Source organism: Aotus nancymaae, unplaced genomic scaffold (genome assembly GCF_030222135.1).
Source record: "Aotus nancymaae isolate 86718 unplaced genomic scaffold, 86718_ANA_hifiasm-v0.15.2.pri h1tg000036l, whole genome shotgun sequence".
Taxonomy (NCBI): Eukaryota; Metazoa; Chordata; class Mammalia; order Primates; family Aotidae; genus Aotus; species Aotus nancymaae.
In genome coordinates this window covers 23,962,890-23,979,566 of record NW_026988450.1, presented here as the reverse complement: position 1 = coordinate 23,979,566, position 16,677 = coordinate 23,962,890, and the positions used below count along the sequence as shown (strand labels likewise).

Here is a 16,677-nt window from a genome sequence, read left to right as displayed (position 1 = left end):
CCGCCTCGGCCTCCCAAAGTGCTGGGATTACAGGCTTGAGCCACCGCGCCCGGCTTTAAAATTATTTTTAAAAATACACTTTTGCTTTGTAGATATGCTTTTGTTATCACTCTGAATTATGAATATAGAATTTTTGTTACTTTATGAAATCTCATCTATATTTCAACTGGATTACATTAGCATTTTAAAACTGTTAACCAAAGCCCCCTCTACTTCCCAGTATTTCTACATAAATTACAATGAAGCCAAGTTCATTCCTTAATATATTTACAAAAGTGATTTTTAAACTCAAAATGGTATGTCATTCCCATTGCATTTTATCTTAGACTTTTTAACATGGTATTTTAGACAAATCATGTAAAATTTTGATTGTCTTTAACAGATTCATGGAATTTGAAATCTGGAAGAAACTGTAAAGATTATGCAGTCTGACTTGCTCATTTTATTAATGAGGAAGGAAACCCAGAAAGATTAGAAGCCTCACCCAAGCTTGCTAATGACAGAGCTAAGATAAGAATGCAAGCCTTGGATTCTTAGTTTGGTGCCTTTTCCAAAATCCAATAAACAAACTGTTGGTGGCCGAACTGCCTCCATTTCTCTGCTGAGATCAGCCCCTAGGAGACTAAGAACAAACTACTCTGTAGAGGCGTAGACTCAAGCAAGTACTCGCCAACTCTGCCTTTTCAAGCTTCAACAAACAAATGTTCACAGGACTGCTTCTGACTTTCCAGTTTAATAAATCACTAGACAAAAGCATTCATAAATCACATTACCCATTGTAGCATTTACCCAGTAGTCCCTTTGTGGGTCCTTTAATGTTACCAGACTATTTGGTTTCCCATATTTCCTTTTCTTTACTGGCAGAAAGTCCAGATGCTAGTTTAGACCTCTCTGTCTCAAGCTCTCTCTTTACCTTGAAAGGGAAGATCTCAGGCACATACACACCTCGTGTATGTCTGGATTTTTTTTCTTCCAGGGAAGTGGAGATGTGGGTAGTTTGTGAGATGAGAAAAAAATCTCCTCCTTTTCACCCGATGGTCATTTCTTTTCTTTCTTTCTTTTTTTTTTGAGATGGAGTTTCGCTCTTGTTACCCAGGCTGGAGTGCAATGGCACGAACTCGGCTCACCGCAACCTCCGCCTCCTGGGTTCAGGCAAGTCTTCCTGCCTCAGCCTCCCGAGTAGCTGGGACTACAGGCGTGCGCGACCATGCCCAGCTAATTTTTTGTATTTTTAGTAGAGACGGGGTTTCACCATGTTGACCAGGATGGTCTCGATTTCTTGACCTCGTGATCCACCCGCCTCGGCCTCCCAAAGTGCTGGGATTACAGGCGTGAGCCACTGCGCCTGGCCTTCGATGGTCATTTCTAATTGCTGTGGAAATGAAAAAGTGAACATCAGTATCAAATCTAACAATAATAACAATTCCTTAATATCCCCTAATATCTATTCTATAATTTTCTCCAGATGTCTCAAAAATATCTTTTTTACAGTTTGCTTGAATCTAGATCCAAACAATGTTAACATATGCATTTGTTCAATATATCCCTTAAGTGGCTAAGCGCGGTGGCTCACGACTGTAATCCCAGCACTTTGGGAGGCTGAGGCAGGTGGATCACTTGAGGTCAGGAGTTGGAGACCAGTCTGGGCAACATGGTGAAACTTGGTTTCTACTAAGAATACATAAAGTTAGCCAGGTGTGGTGGCACATGCCTGTAGTCCCAGCTACTAAGGAGGCAGAGGCAGGAGAATCACGTGAGCCTGGCAGGCTGCAGCTGCAATAAGCCAAGATCTCGCCACTGCACTCTAGCCTGGGTGACAGAGTAAGACTCTGTCTCAAAAAAATATATATATATATCTTAATTACATATGTTGCTATTAATAATGTCCAGTAAGGATATGGGAAACTTTAACTTCATTATTGCTGAATTATTTTCCAAAGTGATTGTATTAGTTTCACTCTTATAGAGTTTATGAGAGCTCTACTTCCTCTCTCACTTGTGGTATAGTCAGAATTTTTTTTGAGACGACAGGACAGCGTCTTGCTTTGTCACTTAGACTGGAGTGCAGTGGCATATCCTGTCAGACATTTTAACTTTTGCCTGTCTGATAGTAATGATAGTAAGCCTTGCTCTGTAGACATATGCGCCTAGTCTTCAAACAGTGCATAATTGTGTCTTAGATATTAATATTACGTGCTCACTGGAGATAATTATATACACCCCCCACACCATCTGTAAGTCACTGTTTTGGCTCCTATGTCAGGATCTTTTTATTAAATATTAAGAAGGAAGAAGACAGGTTATTATGTGCTATTTCATATTACCTAGAAAGGATATGACTGGCATTGACTTTTCCCTCCTGTGAAGATACTTTTCACATATATGTAACCCAAGGGATCAGATATTGGTTCCACTGTGATTAGTGTCAGAATTCTTGTAACTTTTTTCCTTATTAGTATCAGTCATGGCAGGTTGTTGGCTCTGATGATGTCATAATGCTTTGTTTGTAGGGTCATCCGATGCCACTTTTTCCATAAGAACAATCAAGCTTTTAGGCAAAGTGAACCTTGGACGGTAAAACCTGATCTTCTGAGGTCACAGGAATAAAGATATCTCAAAGGAAATATATTGGAAACTTCTTCTATAAGCTTTCCTCTTTCATTGGGATATGTGAATTTCCTCACTGTTGTAATGTTGATGACACAATGGGGCTAACACCAGATATGCTTCTGGTTGATTCCGGTTTACCAAGAGCATCGCAACATCCCTCAAGGACAGTCACTTTGCACAACAAAGGGAAAATCTGCTCTTCTGGCAATAGGGTAGACATCTGAGAGAGGGGAGGGTATACCACCATAACTTCTCTAGTGATGGATAGTGTGTTTAATATCATACCATAGACTAACTGGCATATTTTAAAGATCTTTTTCTTTTTAAACACATTTCAGATTAGAGAAGTTCCAAAGAACGTAATCTATTTTAAGAGTGTAAGTGATATTCTATATTGCATTTATAGAAATTTCTAAAAAGAAAGCCGGGTCAATAAAATGACAGATTTTAAGCCTTCATTTTGGTAACATAAAAGCCTTCTACTCATTGTGTCTGCCACCTTAAGTTTTAAAGATAGAGCATGAGGTGCAGGTTTTTGGCTTCCATTTTCCTCTTATAAACCAATGACATCTTCAGTTCCAGAATAGCTTTTTTCAAACGTGACTTCTGATAAATGTTGGCAGAACTGGTGCATTCCTAGAATAAATTATGTATGCTCAGCTTTCCCTACCCAAGTTAGATAATCCCTAAATGACCACAAAACTGCCCACCACGAAATAGGCTTAAGAGAAGTCTGGACATAATAGTATGTGTCTATTATAACATGACATTGGCATATTTAAAAAAAATTAATGCCTAGGGTCAACTCGCTAATCAAATTTAGACTGCCCCAACAACCGTAACTATTGTTGATACATGTGAAGTTTAAAACTGAAGGGCTGGGGTAAGGGGCAGAAACTGCACACAACATACAAACTTCCAAATTTTCTCTCCCTTTTCAGGCAAGTTTCAGCTCCACAAATCTAAATACCCTCGCCTTTAAAATATCAGTGTTGTTCTGCTCTTAAATCCTCATCCTGTTGTACAAGGAAACCTATGTCTCTCTTCCCCAAATTAAGAATACTAGAAGCCGTCAGAGCGAGACTTCGTCTCAAAAAAAAAAAAAAAAAAAATCCCCCAAGAAACCTTTCAAGTCTCCAAAGACCAGAAAGTAGCTGCGCGGGAAGTTTTATGGGGCCCCAAGGCTCTGAGAGTGGGCTTGGTAGTATGGAAAACACATCCCAAGGGAAAAATCTGTACCGCACAGCTGTGGTTGGAAAAACAGAACGAACAGAAAAAAGCTGTGCAGATCCGGACGTCATAAGGATTTCGCGGTACAGACGAAGAAAACAACCGTAACCGAGTCTAAACTGGAGCCGTGTGTTCTCGGTAACGAGAGTAAACGAGGGCCGGACTCGGGACCGGCGAATCCGACAGTGACCGAAGGTACTCACAGCGCCATTTACCGTGCCCTCGCCCCGCCCCGCGGTCCCTCCTCCCGTCCGCCTAGCATGCCAGCCAATCTCCTCTCTCTATCCCCTTCCCATCACAGACCCCGCCCCCGCGCCGGGGATGTTGAGCCCCCGCGGCGTGACGCGAGCACGGCAGCTCCGCCCCCTGCGTCTCTGGCCTCGCCGGCCTTGGGGGGATGGTTCCATCATGGCGTCAATGCAGGTGAGAGGAGTTTGCTGCATCTGGGCGGGCCAGGGAGCCGCCAAGAGGGTGCCAGCGTTCGGGCGGGGGCGGTGTCCGCGATTCGGGGACACCCGGGCGGGTTCGGGATGGGTCCGGGTGGTCTGTTTTCCCTCCGCTCAGGGCGTCGGGGGAGGGGTGAGAGGCGGCGAGAGGCGTTGGGTTGGGGGGGGGTGCGGTATCCGTCGGTCGAAGCGGACACCAGCCGACTGGGAAGTTGGGTGATAAAGGAGGCTTGCGGGAGAAAGGGCGAAGTCTGGCGTTCCGGTCTCAGAATCCGCTCCCCGCACACACACACACAGCCGCTGCCAATCTGCTGCCCGCCAGCCCCACGATTGCTTTTGCCCCGCCGTCCCTGGCCCGACGGAAACAGCTGCGCCCGCGGTTGTAGCCGGGGCAGGGGCGGCAAGGGGCTGAGTGGGGGAGCCGAGAAGGCGTCTCCGGAGAAGGCTGCTGGCTGCAGACGGCGCTCAGCGGCCTCTGCTCCGGCCTCCCACGCCGGGCCTCTCTTCTTCCCTTTGACTTAATTCTGTGCTCGTGGGTACCTTCTCTTTCCATCTGCACCGGCATTCTCACTGACATTCCTCCAGCAGTCCACTGTCTCCTTCCTCTCGAAGCTGCCCCGAGTCCACCGCCTGATGGACGATCTCCCGAGAGCCGAGTCCTCAGCCCCCTTAAACCTCTCGGGATAGTTCGCCCTTTATTTTGTTTCCCCCTACAATGCCCCACCCTTGCGGTCGCGGTAAGGCTACTTCTTGTTGCCCTTATTACCCAGACCTTTAGTAGAATCTTAATTTGGTAGGAGGCGTTTGTTAACCTGTGTCCTTTCTACCCTGCTTAGCAAGGCGTGGTTTTCTGGTTTTCCAAGTTAATTTACTCCTTTTTCCCGAATCCAGGGAGTTGTTTTATTTATTTATTTATTTTTGCAGGCAAAGATGGCAACCACAATTGTAGTTTGTAGATATTGACTGTGTTATGTATACCCTGCATGTAATTCATTGATGAAGACGAGCAGTATCAAAGGACATAGGAAGAGAAAGTAGAACTCTAAATAGGAGTGTCAGCTGAATACCCTTTAGCATTTTAATAACATCCCCTTGGGTAAAGAGAGAGACCACGTTTTCTTAGTGTTTTTTGCTTTTGTTTCTGGAAGAAGTAAGTCTCTGTTCCTCCTCCTTTTTTTTCTTTTCTCTGCTGAAAGTGTTTTTCTTCCCTTTTTTGCATCTTCCTCTTTTGTATAAATATTTCTTTGCTTCACATTTACTCCTGTGCTTTTATGTTATTCCCCTTTCAACCTGTTTTCCTTACAGTATTCTTTTTACCTTTGCTTCTCCCTCTGGACTTGCCTGCAGAACAGAAAAGTTTTATATAACATTTCTAGTTGAAGAGATGTCATGAATGGTGCAGGGAAAAAACAAGAACAATTTCAGGAAACATTATACTTTACACTAGTTTCCCCAGAGACGTTAGAGAAGTTTCGTCATTTGAGGCCGAAAAAGGAACTGTGGAATGCTAGTTGAACAGTAGACGCAATAGGCTACAGGACCACTTAAAGATTTTTATCTGTGTTAAGATTAAAACATTTTTTATGAGTTTAAGATTATCGGTATTAAGATTAAAACGTAATTTGAGGCTAAAGATTAAGATTAAAATCCACAACACTTATGATAATATTTGACAAGAGAACTTAGTGTGTTATCTGTTTATCTAGTCTGGAAAAGGCAGATTTGTTTATAAGAGAGAAGTTGGTAATCTTGAACTTTACATAGTGTCGGAAGCAATGGAAACAAATGATTGATTGATAGTGCAGTAGTGCATTTTTCTGTGCCCTAAGTGTTACTACCTCAGACTGTCTTGTCACTTTTTTTTGTTTGTTTGTTTTTTTGTTTTTGAGACAGAGTCTTGCTCTGTCGCCAGACGGCAGGCTGGAGGGCAGTGGCACGATCTCGGTTCACTGCTGCCTCTACCTCCCGGTTTCAAGCAATTCTCCTGCCTCAGCCTTCCGAGTAGCTGGGACTACAGGGGCACGCCACCACGCCCAGCTAACTTTTGTATTTTTATAGTGGAGACGAGGTTTCACCATTTTGGCCAGGATGGTCTCCATCTCCTGACCTCGTGATTGCCCACCTCGGTCTTCCAAAGTGCTGGGATTACAGGTGTGAGCCACTGCCCCCCGGCTGTTTTATTTTAAAGTTTTTCCTTCACTTATTCTATCTAAATCTTACCACTCTCTATTCTTCTGTGTTTTCTGGTTAGAGGAATGGAAAACAGATACTTCCTATTTTTATTAAAATAAAAAATCTTTCCTTTTTATTTGTATTTTGAAATATCTAGTGCAGATTTTCTGGTAGTGTCTTTTTTTTTTTTTTTTTTGTTACGGAGTCTCGCTCTGTCGCCCAGGCTGGAGTGCAGTGGCGCAAACTCTGCTCACTGCAACTTCTGCCTCAGTCTCCCGAGTAGCTGGGACTACAAGTGTGCACCACCACACCTGGCTGATTTTTTGTATTTTTAGTAGAGACGGGGTTTCACTGTGTGAGCCAGGTTGGTCTTGATCCCCTGACCTCGTGATCCGCCCGCCTTGGCCTCCCAAGGTGCTGGGATTATGGGCATGAGCCACGGAGCCCAGCCAGTAGTATCTTTAAGAAATTTTAATATGTATAAGTCAAGCTTTTTAAAAGACAACCCTACTTTTTGTGGGGTTATTTTGTATCTTTGTTGTACAAAGTTTGTATCCTATCTTAATGGCAAAGTTTGGCTCTTTTAAGACAATTAGATTATACATAAACCTTCATCAAATTATCAAATTTGTTTATTCTCTCAGCAGTTATCTTTTGGGGGCCCTCTATGTGTCAGACACTTAACCTGGGTGCCACGGTTATAGCAATGAACAAAAGCACACAAGATTTCTGCCTTCGTGGATTTAATAATAAATAGTCTGGTAAGAAGAGACAGATAAGAACAAAATATTTAAGTTAATTGTGTTTTTGTTTTGAGAGGGCATCTCGCTGAGGCTGGAGTACAGCAGCATGATTTCAGCTCACTGCAACCTCTGCCCCCAGGGTTCTCAGCCTCCTGAGTAGCTGGGATTACAGGTACCGGCCACCATGCCCAGCTAATTTTTTTTGTGTTTTTAGTAGAAACTGCGTTTTGCCACATTGGCCAGGCTGGTCTCGGACTCCTGACCTCACGTGATCCTCCCACCTTGGCCTCCCAAAGTGCTAGGATTACAGGCGTATGCCACTGCGCCCGGCCAATTGTGTTATTATATTAGAAGGTAATAGTGCAGTGGAGAAAAAACATGGAAGAAGGTTAGGAAATTGGTATTTTGGGGATTTTAATTAGGAGAAAATAAGCTGTGACATGGAATGACCATGTCCTTACACAAAAAGCTTTTAGTGGATTTCTTTATCTTACCCGTACCAGGATGTTGCTGCTGCTGAAGTTACTTAAGCTGTTAAGAGGAACTGTGTTTTTCTTAATGCCATATTATACAAACATAACATGGAATTTCATTACTTGATAAAAGTTTAATAGTCTTTAGTATCAATGGAGTAAAACAAGTAAGGGTAGACTTTGAATTTCTTATTGGAGAGTACGTATTTTAAAGTTGAGCTGGTAACTGCTTTAATGTATTCTGTCAGTGCCTCTCAACCATATTTAGGTTGTGTCCACATAGAAAATAAATTTTGAATAGTACACTAAGGTAGATGAGGTTGGGAGGCTAGAAGGACCTGGCAGACAGCTCCTCGTGAAATAACCTGGAATGGGAGGTCAGTATTCTGGCACACTTGTAAATGCTGGGGAAGCTCTACTCCCTAATATTGCTAGAGTTCTGCCATATACAATTCAAGGAAGTGGTTTTCAGACTTAATGTAATCCCTTTGAGACATTATTCATTTCTTTCTTTTTCCCCTCTTACTGTTATTTCTAAGAAAAATTCATGTATCACCAAGTAAGATTACAGGTAAATTATGTTTTAAGAAACTTTTTCTTTTTTTGGAGACAGGGTCTCACTGTGTCACCCAGACTGGAGTGCAGTGGTACGATCTTGGTTTGCTGTAGTCTCGAGCTCCCTGGGCTCAGGTGATCCTTCCATCTTAGCCTCCTGAGTAGCTGGGACTATAAGCTTTTGTATTTTGTAGAGACAGTTTTCATTGTATTGCCCAGGCTGATCTTGAACTCCTGGGCTCAAGCAGTCACCTGCCTTGGCCTTCCAGAATTCTGGGATTATAGGCATGAGCCAATGTGCCCAGCTTCAAGAAACCATTCTTTTTTTTTTTTTGGAGACAGATTCTCACTCTGTTGCCCAGGCTTGAGTGCAGTGGCGCAATCTCAGCTGACTGCAGCCTCTGCCTCCTGGGTTGAAGCAATTCTTCTGCCTCAGCTTCCTGGGTAGCTGGGACTACGGGTGTGCATTGTCTCGCCTGTCTAATTTTTTGTATTTTTAGTAGAGACGAGGTTTCACCATGTTGGCCAGGATGGTCTTGATCTCCTGACCTCATGATCTGCCTGCCTTGGCTTCCCAAAGTGCTGGGATTGCAGGCATGAGCCACTGCGTCTGGTGAGAAACCATTCTTAAGAGAGTGTTATATTTGTGGTGATACTTAAAATTGACAGTAGTTAAACAGATCTACATTTAGTTTTGGTAATTCTGAAAATCTTAAAATATTACATGGAAAGTTTCTTGTAGCAAATTTTTAATTTTAGCATTTTAGGGACTGTGATTATTTGGTAGAAACTTTCTATCCCCAAACTGCAAAAGTGTTATTTTATTAAAGTGAATTTTTAACGTGATTCTAAACATTTTTTTTTTTTTTTGAGATGGAGTCTCGCTGTTGCCCAGGCTGGAGTGCAATGGCAGGATCTCAGCTCCCTACAACCTCCACTTCCTGGGTTCAAGCAGTTCCCTGCCTCAGCCTCCTGAGTAGCTGGGATTACAGGCCACCACACCTGGCTAATTTTTTGTAGTTTTGGGGTTTCACCATGTTGGCCAGGCTGGTTTTGAACTCCTGACCTTGTGATCCATGCGCCTTGGCCTCCCAAAGTGCTGGAATTACAGGTGTGAGCCACTATGCCTGGCCGATTCTAAACATTTTTGAAAGTGTAGCAGTATTGAGGTATTCTGTTCTCAGCTAAATCCTAAAATCGTATTTTTTTTATTAAATGCCTCTTTTAAATTTTATAATCTTTTTCTCTTTCCTATAGCTTATTTAATATTATTAAATACTTGGTCTCCTGGATATAATTTCTGATTTTAGAATTTAACTGCTTCATTCAGACTTCTCTTAAATTAGAAATTTTAACATATACTCTATATACTTTTCTAATTTGACATTCTAGATTTTTTAATTTTAGACACAGCCTCCTGTTACATTGTGTCTTAAGATCTTAGAAAGTCAGTGCATGGTAGTTGATGTTTGTCAACTCTAAAAACAGTGAAATAATTGAGAGAAATGGTCAGTTGAATTGCTCTTGTGAATTTTCTCCTTTTACTTCCTCTCTTACCTAGCTAGGTCTTAGACTTTTTTTTTTTTTAAGACGGAGTTTCGCTCTTGTTACCCAGGCTGGAGTGCAATGGCACCATCTCGGCTCACCGCAACCTCTGCCTCCTGGGTTCAGGCAATTCTCCTGCCTCAGCCTCCTAAGTAGCTAGGATTACAGGCACGCGCCACCATGCCCAGCTAATTTTTTGTATTTTTAGTAGAGACGGGGTTTCACCATGTTGACCAGGATGGTCTCGATCTCTTGACCTTGTGATCCACCCGCTTCGGCCTCCCAAAGTGTTGGGATTACAGGCGTGAGCCACCGCGCCCGGCGTTGGTCTTAGACTATTAACTGTCAGTTTGGCTGGATGGAAGGAGGAGGTTGAGATTTAATGACAGGAGATAAAGTATGAATGTGTGCTTATTTTCAGACTTAGAAATAATGCATTATTTTGGATTATTCACAGCTTTTTAAAGTTTTTCTCTCTGAGATAGGGTCTTACTCTATCACCTAAGCTGGAGTGCAATGACAGGGCCTTGGCTCATCGCACCCTTGTCCTCCTCGGCTCAGGTGATCCTCCCTCTTCAGACTCCCAGGCAGCTGGAACTACAGACATGCCACCATGCCTGGCTAATTTTTGTATTTTTTGTAGAGATGGGGTTTTGTTGCCCTGTTTGCCCATGTTGCCCATTTGCCCACCTTGACCTCCTAAATTGCTGTGATTATTACAGGATGAGCCATTGTGCCTGGCCCACAGCTCTTTACTCAAGTAATTGGTTATAGTGACTGAGAGAGATGGAATATGGACTCTTACTGACATTACTCTTATAGTAGTCATATTGCCTTGACAGATACCACATCTGTTTGTTGATGTCATTAGGAAAGGGTTACAACATAATAAAAAGTTAGAAAATGGGCCAGATTTGGTGGCTCAAGCCCGTAATCCCAGCACTTTGGGAGACCAAGGTGGGCGGATCTCCTGAGTTCAGGAGTTCGAGACCAGCCTGGCCGACATGTTGAAACCTCATTTCTACTAAAAATACACACACAAAAATTAGCCAGGCGTGGTAGAGCACTTCTGTAATCCCAACTATTTGGGAGGCTGAGGCAGGAGTATCTCTTGATCCCAGGAGGCAGAGGCTGCAGTGAGCCAAGATCATTTCACTGCTCTCCAGACTGGGCAACAAAGTGAGACTCCATCTCTAAATTAATTAATTAATTAAAATAAAATTTAAAAAAAGATTATCTTTGAACAGTAAAAATTTACCATTATAATTTTACTCAGTACACAAGTATACACGTGAGGAAGATCTTTTTAAAATTTGTTACATAACCTTATAAACTCTAAGGAATATTCTAATTTTCTTAGCTCTAGAAGTTATAAGATAATGTAGTAAATGCTTAATTCTTGACTGAAAAGTTACATAATTACACCAATGATTTCTCTGTAATGTAAAACTGTGTTCATTCCTTAACCTTCACAACATCAACAGATTTCAGAGCTTAGTTTCTAATCGTAGCTTCACTACTCAGTTACTATGTAGTTTTGAGTAAGTCACTTTCCAAATAAGTACTTACTTATCAGAAGTTACTGCTACGTCTTTATAAGAATGAAATTAGGTTAGTTGACTTCCTCTTTTATAAAGAATTTGAAAATACTATGAAGAACATTAAAGTTATGGCAAATGCATGCAGCAATAAAATGAGCCACTTTTTTGGTATATTATAAATATGAATTTTAAATTATTCCTTTATAGGTACTGAACCTTACTGTTACAGAATTGCTTAATAGACTGACCTAAAGTAGAATTAAACTAATGTGGAATTTGATATTTAGGAATGCCTTTTGAAGTGTTAAGTAATGGACAAATATTTACTATAGTCACTTTGTGCACATTTAAGGGATAGAGGGAAAGTATTTTTCCTGCTTTCATGAAGCAGGAAATCTAAAGCAGAAAATAATGTCAGATTATCTTTGAAGTCTGGCTACCATGCCTGGCCTTCAAAGATAATCTTCATTATCAAGGACAGTTTTTAAGGTGGGATGATCCCAGCCTGGCCAACATGGCGAAACCCCATCTCTACAAAAAAATAAAAATTAGCTGGGCATGGTCTCATGTGCCTGTGGTCCCAACTAATTGGGAGACTGAGGAAGAAGGATCACCTGAGCTTGGGGAGATTGAACCTGCAGTGAGCCAGGATCATGCCACTGTACTCCAGCATGGAAGACCGAGTGAGTCTTTGTCTCAAAAAGTATATAAATATACTTTTTGTATATATAAATACAAATTAAAGTGGAATGATGTGGTATCTCTCTGAAAATATAGTTCTCCTTAGTATTTACCTAAATTGAGCATTTGTTATGTGAATTTTATTCCATCTCTAGATCATTGCTGTCTGCTTCATTATGCATAGTGTCTGTAAAATACTTGATCATGTTTTTTTCTCGAGATGGAGTTTTGCTCTGTTGTCCAGGCTTGAGTGCAATGGTGCAATCTCAGCTGATCGCAACCTCTGCCTCCCAGGTTCAAGCCATTCTGCCTCAGCCTCCTAGATAGCTGGGACTACAGGCATGTGCCACCATGCCTGGCTAATTTTTTTATTTTTAGTAAAGATGGGGTTTCACATGCTGGCCAGGTCTCGAACTCCTGACCTGAAGTGATCTGCTCCCCTCGGCCTCCCAAAGTGCTGGGATTAGACATGAGCCGCTGCGACTGACCTGTCAGGTATTTTTAAAATGTCCTCGTTTGAAAGCCTTTATTTGTTAATGTAGTTCTTAGATCACCAAGAAACAGTGCGTGCTTTTGAGTTGTTTTATTCTAAGACTCTTAATTTCATTTAATTGCTTTCGTAAAACTTCGTTAGAGGTAAAGAACACAGGCTCTGTAATCAAAAGACTCAGATTCAAGTCCTGTTTTGCTACCTTTTTTTGTTTGTTTGAGGTGGAGTCTCACTCTGTTGCCCAGGCTGGAGTGCAGTGGTGTAATCTTGGCTCACTGCAACCTCCACCTCCTGGATTCAAGCAATTCTCCTGCCTCAACCTCCCAAGTAGCTGGGACTACAGGTGTGTGCCACCACGCCCGGCAGATTTTTCTATTTTTAGTAGAGATAGGGTTTCACCATATTGGTCAGGCTGATTTCAGAACTTCTGACCTTGTGATCCGCCTGCCTCAGCCTCCCAAAGTACTGGGATTACAGGCGTGAGCCACTGCACTACTTTTAAAAAACTACCGGCCTTCACTACTTTTTAAAAAGCAAGACAAAAAGAGATTAGCAGATAGGTAAACATATAAAATTGTGTTTTTTATTTCTCCTCCCCAAACTAGTTTTCTGTAATATTTCCCATGTTGGTATATGGGCATCTTCATTCCATTTGCTCAGCCAGAAACCTTGGGTTCATTCCACCCTATAGTCAAACCGTTAGCAAATTTCTGTCTATTCTGCTTTCAAAATATATCCAGAATTCAACTGTTTTTCTGAACTACTTCCTGGTATAAATGCAGATGACATCCTCATTCCTTGCCTGGATTATATTAGTAGTGTCATACTGGTTTTCCTGCTTCTGCCCGCATCCCTTTACTTATCCCTTTAGATTCCCAATAGATTTTTTCAAAACAAAAGTCATGTCATTTCACTCACAATCCTGTGGCTTTCCTCTCTTCCTCAGAATATAATCCAAAATTCATGTTTTGGCCTAAGAAGCTTTAACCTCTTCATGTCTCTGAAGCTTTATTGGCCTCCTTGCTACTCCTGCCTTGTTATTTTCTCTACTTGGAATGCTCTTATCACACATCTGGATGACTTCCTTTTTTTTTACTCAGAGCTTTGTTCAAATATATATATATTTTTTCTTGGAGACGGAGTTTCGCTCTTGTTACCCAGGCTGGAGTGCAATGGCGTGATCTTGGCTCACCGCAACCTCCGCCTCCTGGGTTCAGGCAATTCTCCTGCCTCAGCCTCCTGAGTAGCTGGGATTACAAGCACGCGCCACCATGCCCAGCTAATTTTTTGTATTTTTAGTAGAGACGGGGTTTCACCATGTTGACCAGGATGGTCTCGATCTCTTGACCTCGTGATCCACCCGTCTCGGCCTCCCAAAGTGCTGGGATTACAGGCGTTCAAATTTTTTTTTTTTTAAAGAGAGGCCTTCCTGACCACCCAACATAAAATAGCTCTCCCACCCTAGCACTAATAATTTCCTTTACCTTGATAAATTCTTCATACCTTTGACTATTATTTATTAATTAGCTTATATACTATTTTCTTGGATGTAACTTGTGCCTGGCATGTAGGAGGGCTTTAGTCAATGTTGAATAAATGAGTAAGTGAGCACAGCTTTTGGAATCAAATAACCTTGGATCTGAATTCTGGTTTTGTTGCTTAATAGCTGTATAACCTTCCACCCCCCAAACGTAAAATAGGGATGATAAAAACAATCATATAAGGTAAAAATAGGTTATTTCATTTCATGGATCTTTGGAGTTGTTTGTGAGTTATCTTTTAATGTTATACGCTTCCCATTTTAAACTAACTCTACTAGATGCTTTTGTCTTTTTTTTAATATACATTCCCATTTTAAAATAACTACTGGATGCTTTTGTCTCTCCCCACCCCCCACCGCCCCGCCGATTTCTAGTCCCTGCACTATCGGTCAATGGAAAAAATAGATTTCCTTTATGAACATGTGTTACATGAGGTCTCTCTTTGTATTTTCAGACCACAGGAAGGAGGGTGGAAGTATGGTTTCCAGTAAGTGTTTTTTGCCAATTCTCTTCAAAATTTGAGAATTAGTCAAATAAAACTTCGAGCGTTTAACATCCATTTTAACAACCTTTTAAAGCACAATGTTTTCTTCTAATTGAAATATAATCCACGTATCATAAAACTTAACCCTTTTAAAGTGTACAGTTCAGTGGTTTTTAATAAATTCAGAACCATCATCGCTGTTTCCAGAACATTTTCATCACCCCCGAAACTCCTTATCCATTAGCAGTCACTCCCTATTTCCCCCTTTCCCCATTGTCTGGAAACCACTCATCTATTTTTTGTCTCTGGATTGGTCTGTTCTGGGTATTTTGTGAGAGTGGAATCATATAATATATGACATTTTGTGGCTGGCTTCTTTCACTTAGCTGTTTGTCTGAGACAGGGTCTCATTTTGTCACCCAGGCTGGAATGCAGTGGCGCCATAGGCTCACTGCAACCTCCACCTCCTGGGTTCAAATGATCCTCTTGCCTCAGCCTCCCTAGTAGCTGCTACTACAGGCGTGTACTACCATACCTGCCTAATTTTTGTAATTTTTTTTTTTTTGATGGGAGTCTTGCTCTGTCACCCAGACTGGAGTGCAGTGGTGGGTGTGATCTTGGCTCACTGCAACTTCCACCTCTTGAGTTCAAGTGATTCTCCTGCCTCAGCCTCCCTTGTAGCTGGGACTACAGGTAAGAGCCACCACACCTGGCTTTTTTTTTTTTTTTTTTTTTTTTTTTTTGTATTTTTAGTAGAGATGGGTTTCATCATGTTGGCCAGGCTGGTCTTGAACTCCTGACCTCAAGCAGTCTGCCTGCCTCAGCCTCCCAAAGTGCTGAGATTACAGGCATGAGCTACCATGCCCAGCTCATTTTTGTATATTTGTGAGATGGGGTTTTACCATGTTGGCCAAGCTGGTCTTGAACTCCTGACATCAGGTGATCTGTCTGCCTCAACCTCCCAAAGTGTTGGGATTACAGGTGTGAGCCACCATGCCTGGCTAATTTTGTATTTTTAGTAGAGATGTGGTTTCACCATCTTGGCAAGGCTGGTCTTGAACTCCTGATCTCAGGTGATCTGCCTGCCTTCACTTCCCAAAGTGCTGAGATTACAGGCATGAGCCACCACGCCTGGCCAAAATATATATTCAAATTAATTATTTGTAGAGACGGGGTTCCACTATGTTTCCCAAGCTGGTCTTGAATACCTGGCCTCAGGTGATCCTCCTTCCTCCACCATGGCCTCCCAAAGTGTTGGGATTACAGGTGTGAGCCACCATGCCCAGCTCCTGGCTAATTTAAAAAAATTTTTTATAAAGACAATTTAGCTATGTTGCTGAGGCTGATCTTGAAACTCCCAGTCTCAGCAATCCTCCTGCCTGGGCTTCCCAAGTGATTATTGGCCTGAGCCACCATGCCCAGTTCATAGTGTTTCTGAGGTTCATCCATGTTGTAGCTTGTATGAATACTTCATTCCTTTTTGTGGCCAAGTAATGGCCCATTTTTTGGTTATACTACAGTTTATCCATTCATCAGTTATTTAAATATCAGATACTTGGGTTTCCTGTTTTTATTCATCAATTGGTTGAGTTTGGATTGTTTCTACTTTTTAGTTAGTGTGAATAATGCTGTGAACATGTATGTACACATTTTATGTAGGCTTATGTTTTAATTTGTTTTATATACCTTGCATATAGGAGGACCTCAGTAAATGTTGAATGAATGGGTCATATGGTAACATTAGAATGTTTTAACATTCTAAGTCTGTAGTGAATAAACAATGATTTTCTCCTGTACTCATCCACAACACTTGATTCTCCTTTTCTGACACCAGATGTGTGGGTTTTTTTTTTCACACCAAGCAATTTTTCAACACCAGCTGGGTGTTCGGCAATTCAGTTCTGGCATTAACCAGAGTTAAGGGCTCAGTCCCACAGGACAGGCTCCCACTTCAGGCACCAGTCAGAAGTTGTAGGTTCCCAGATAACCCACAACTTGTGTCTGACATGGCTACAAATTGGAGGTTTCCATAACCCCCTTCTTGGGTTCAGTAATTTGCTAGATCAGCTCACAGAAACCAGGGAAGACAGTATACTCACAATTGTCGATGTATTACACACGATATTTTAAAGGACACAATTGAACAGCCAGATGAAGCTTTGCATA

At 41.8% G+C, this 16,677-nt stretch overlaps 1 protein-coding gene across 4 annotated transcripts in view; it reads left to right on the top strand.

Moving 5' to 3' along the window:
• The first annotated feature begins 4,161 nt into the window (after window positions 1-4,161).
• The window catches only part of UBE2W (ubiquitin conjugating enzyme E2 W), a 96,637-nt gene continuing 84,121 nt past the window's right edge, over window positions 4,162-16,677 (top strand). For 3 of the 4 annotated variants that reach the window (XM_012450901.2, XM_012450903.2, XM_064384283.1), the window contains exon 1: window positions 4,162-4,263. In XM_012450901.2, the coding sequence (XP_012306324.1) occupies window positions 4,162-4,263 (102 nt within the window). Of the gene's footprint in view, window positions 4,264-14,481; window positions 14,515-16,677 lie in introns of all 4 variants that reach the window. The other variant, XM_021665916.2, reaches the window with a different exon arrangement.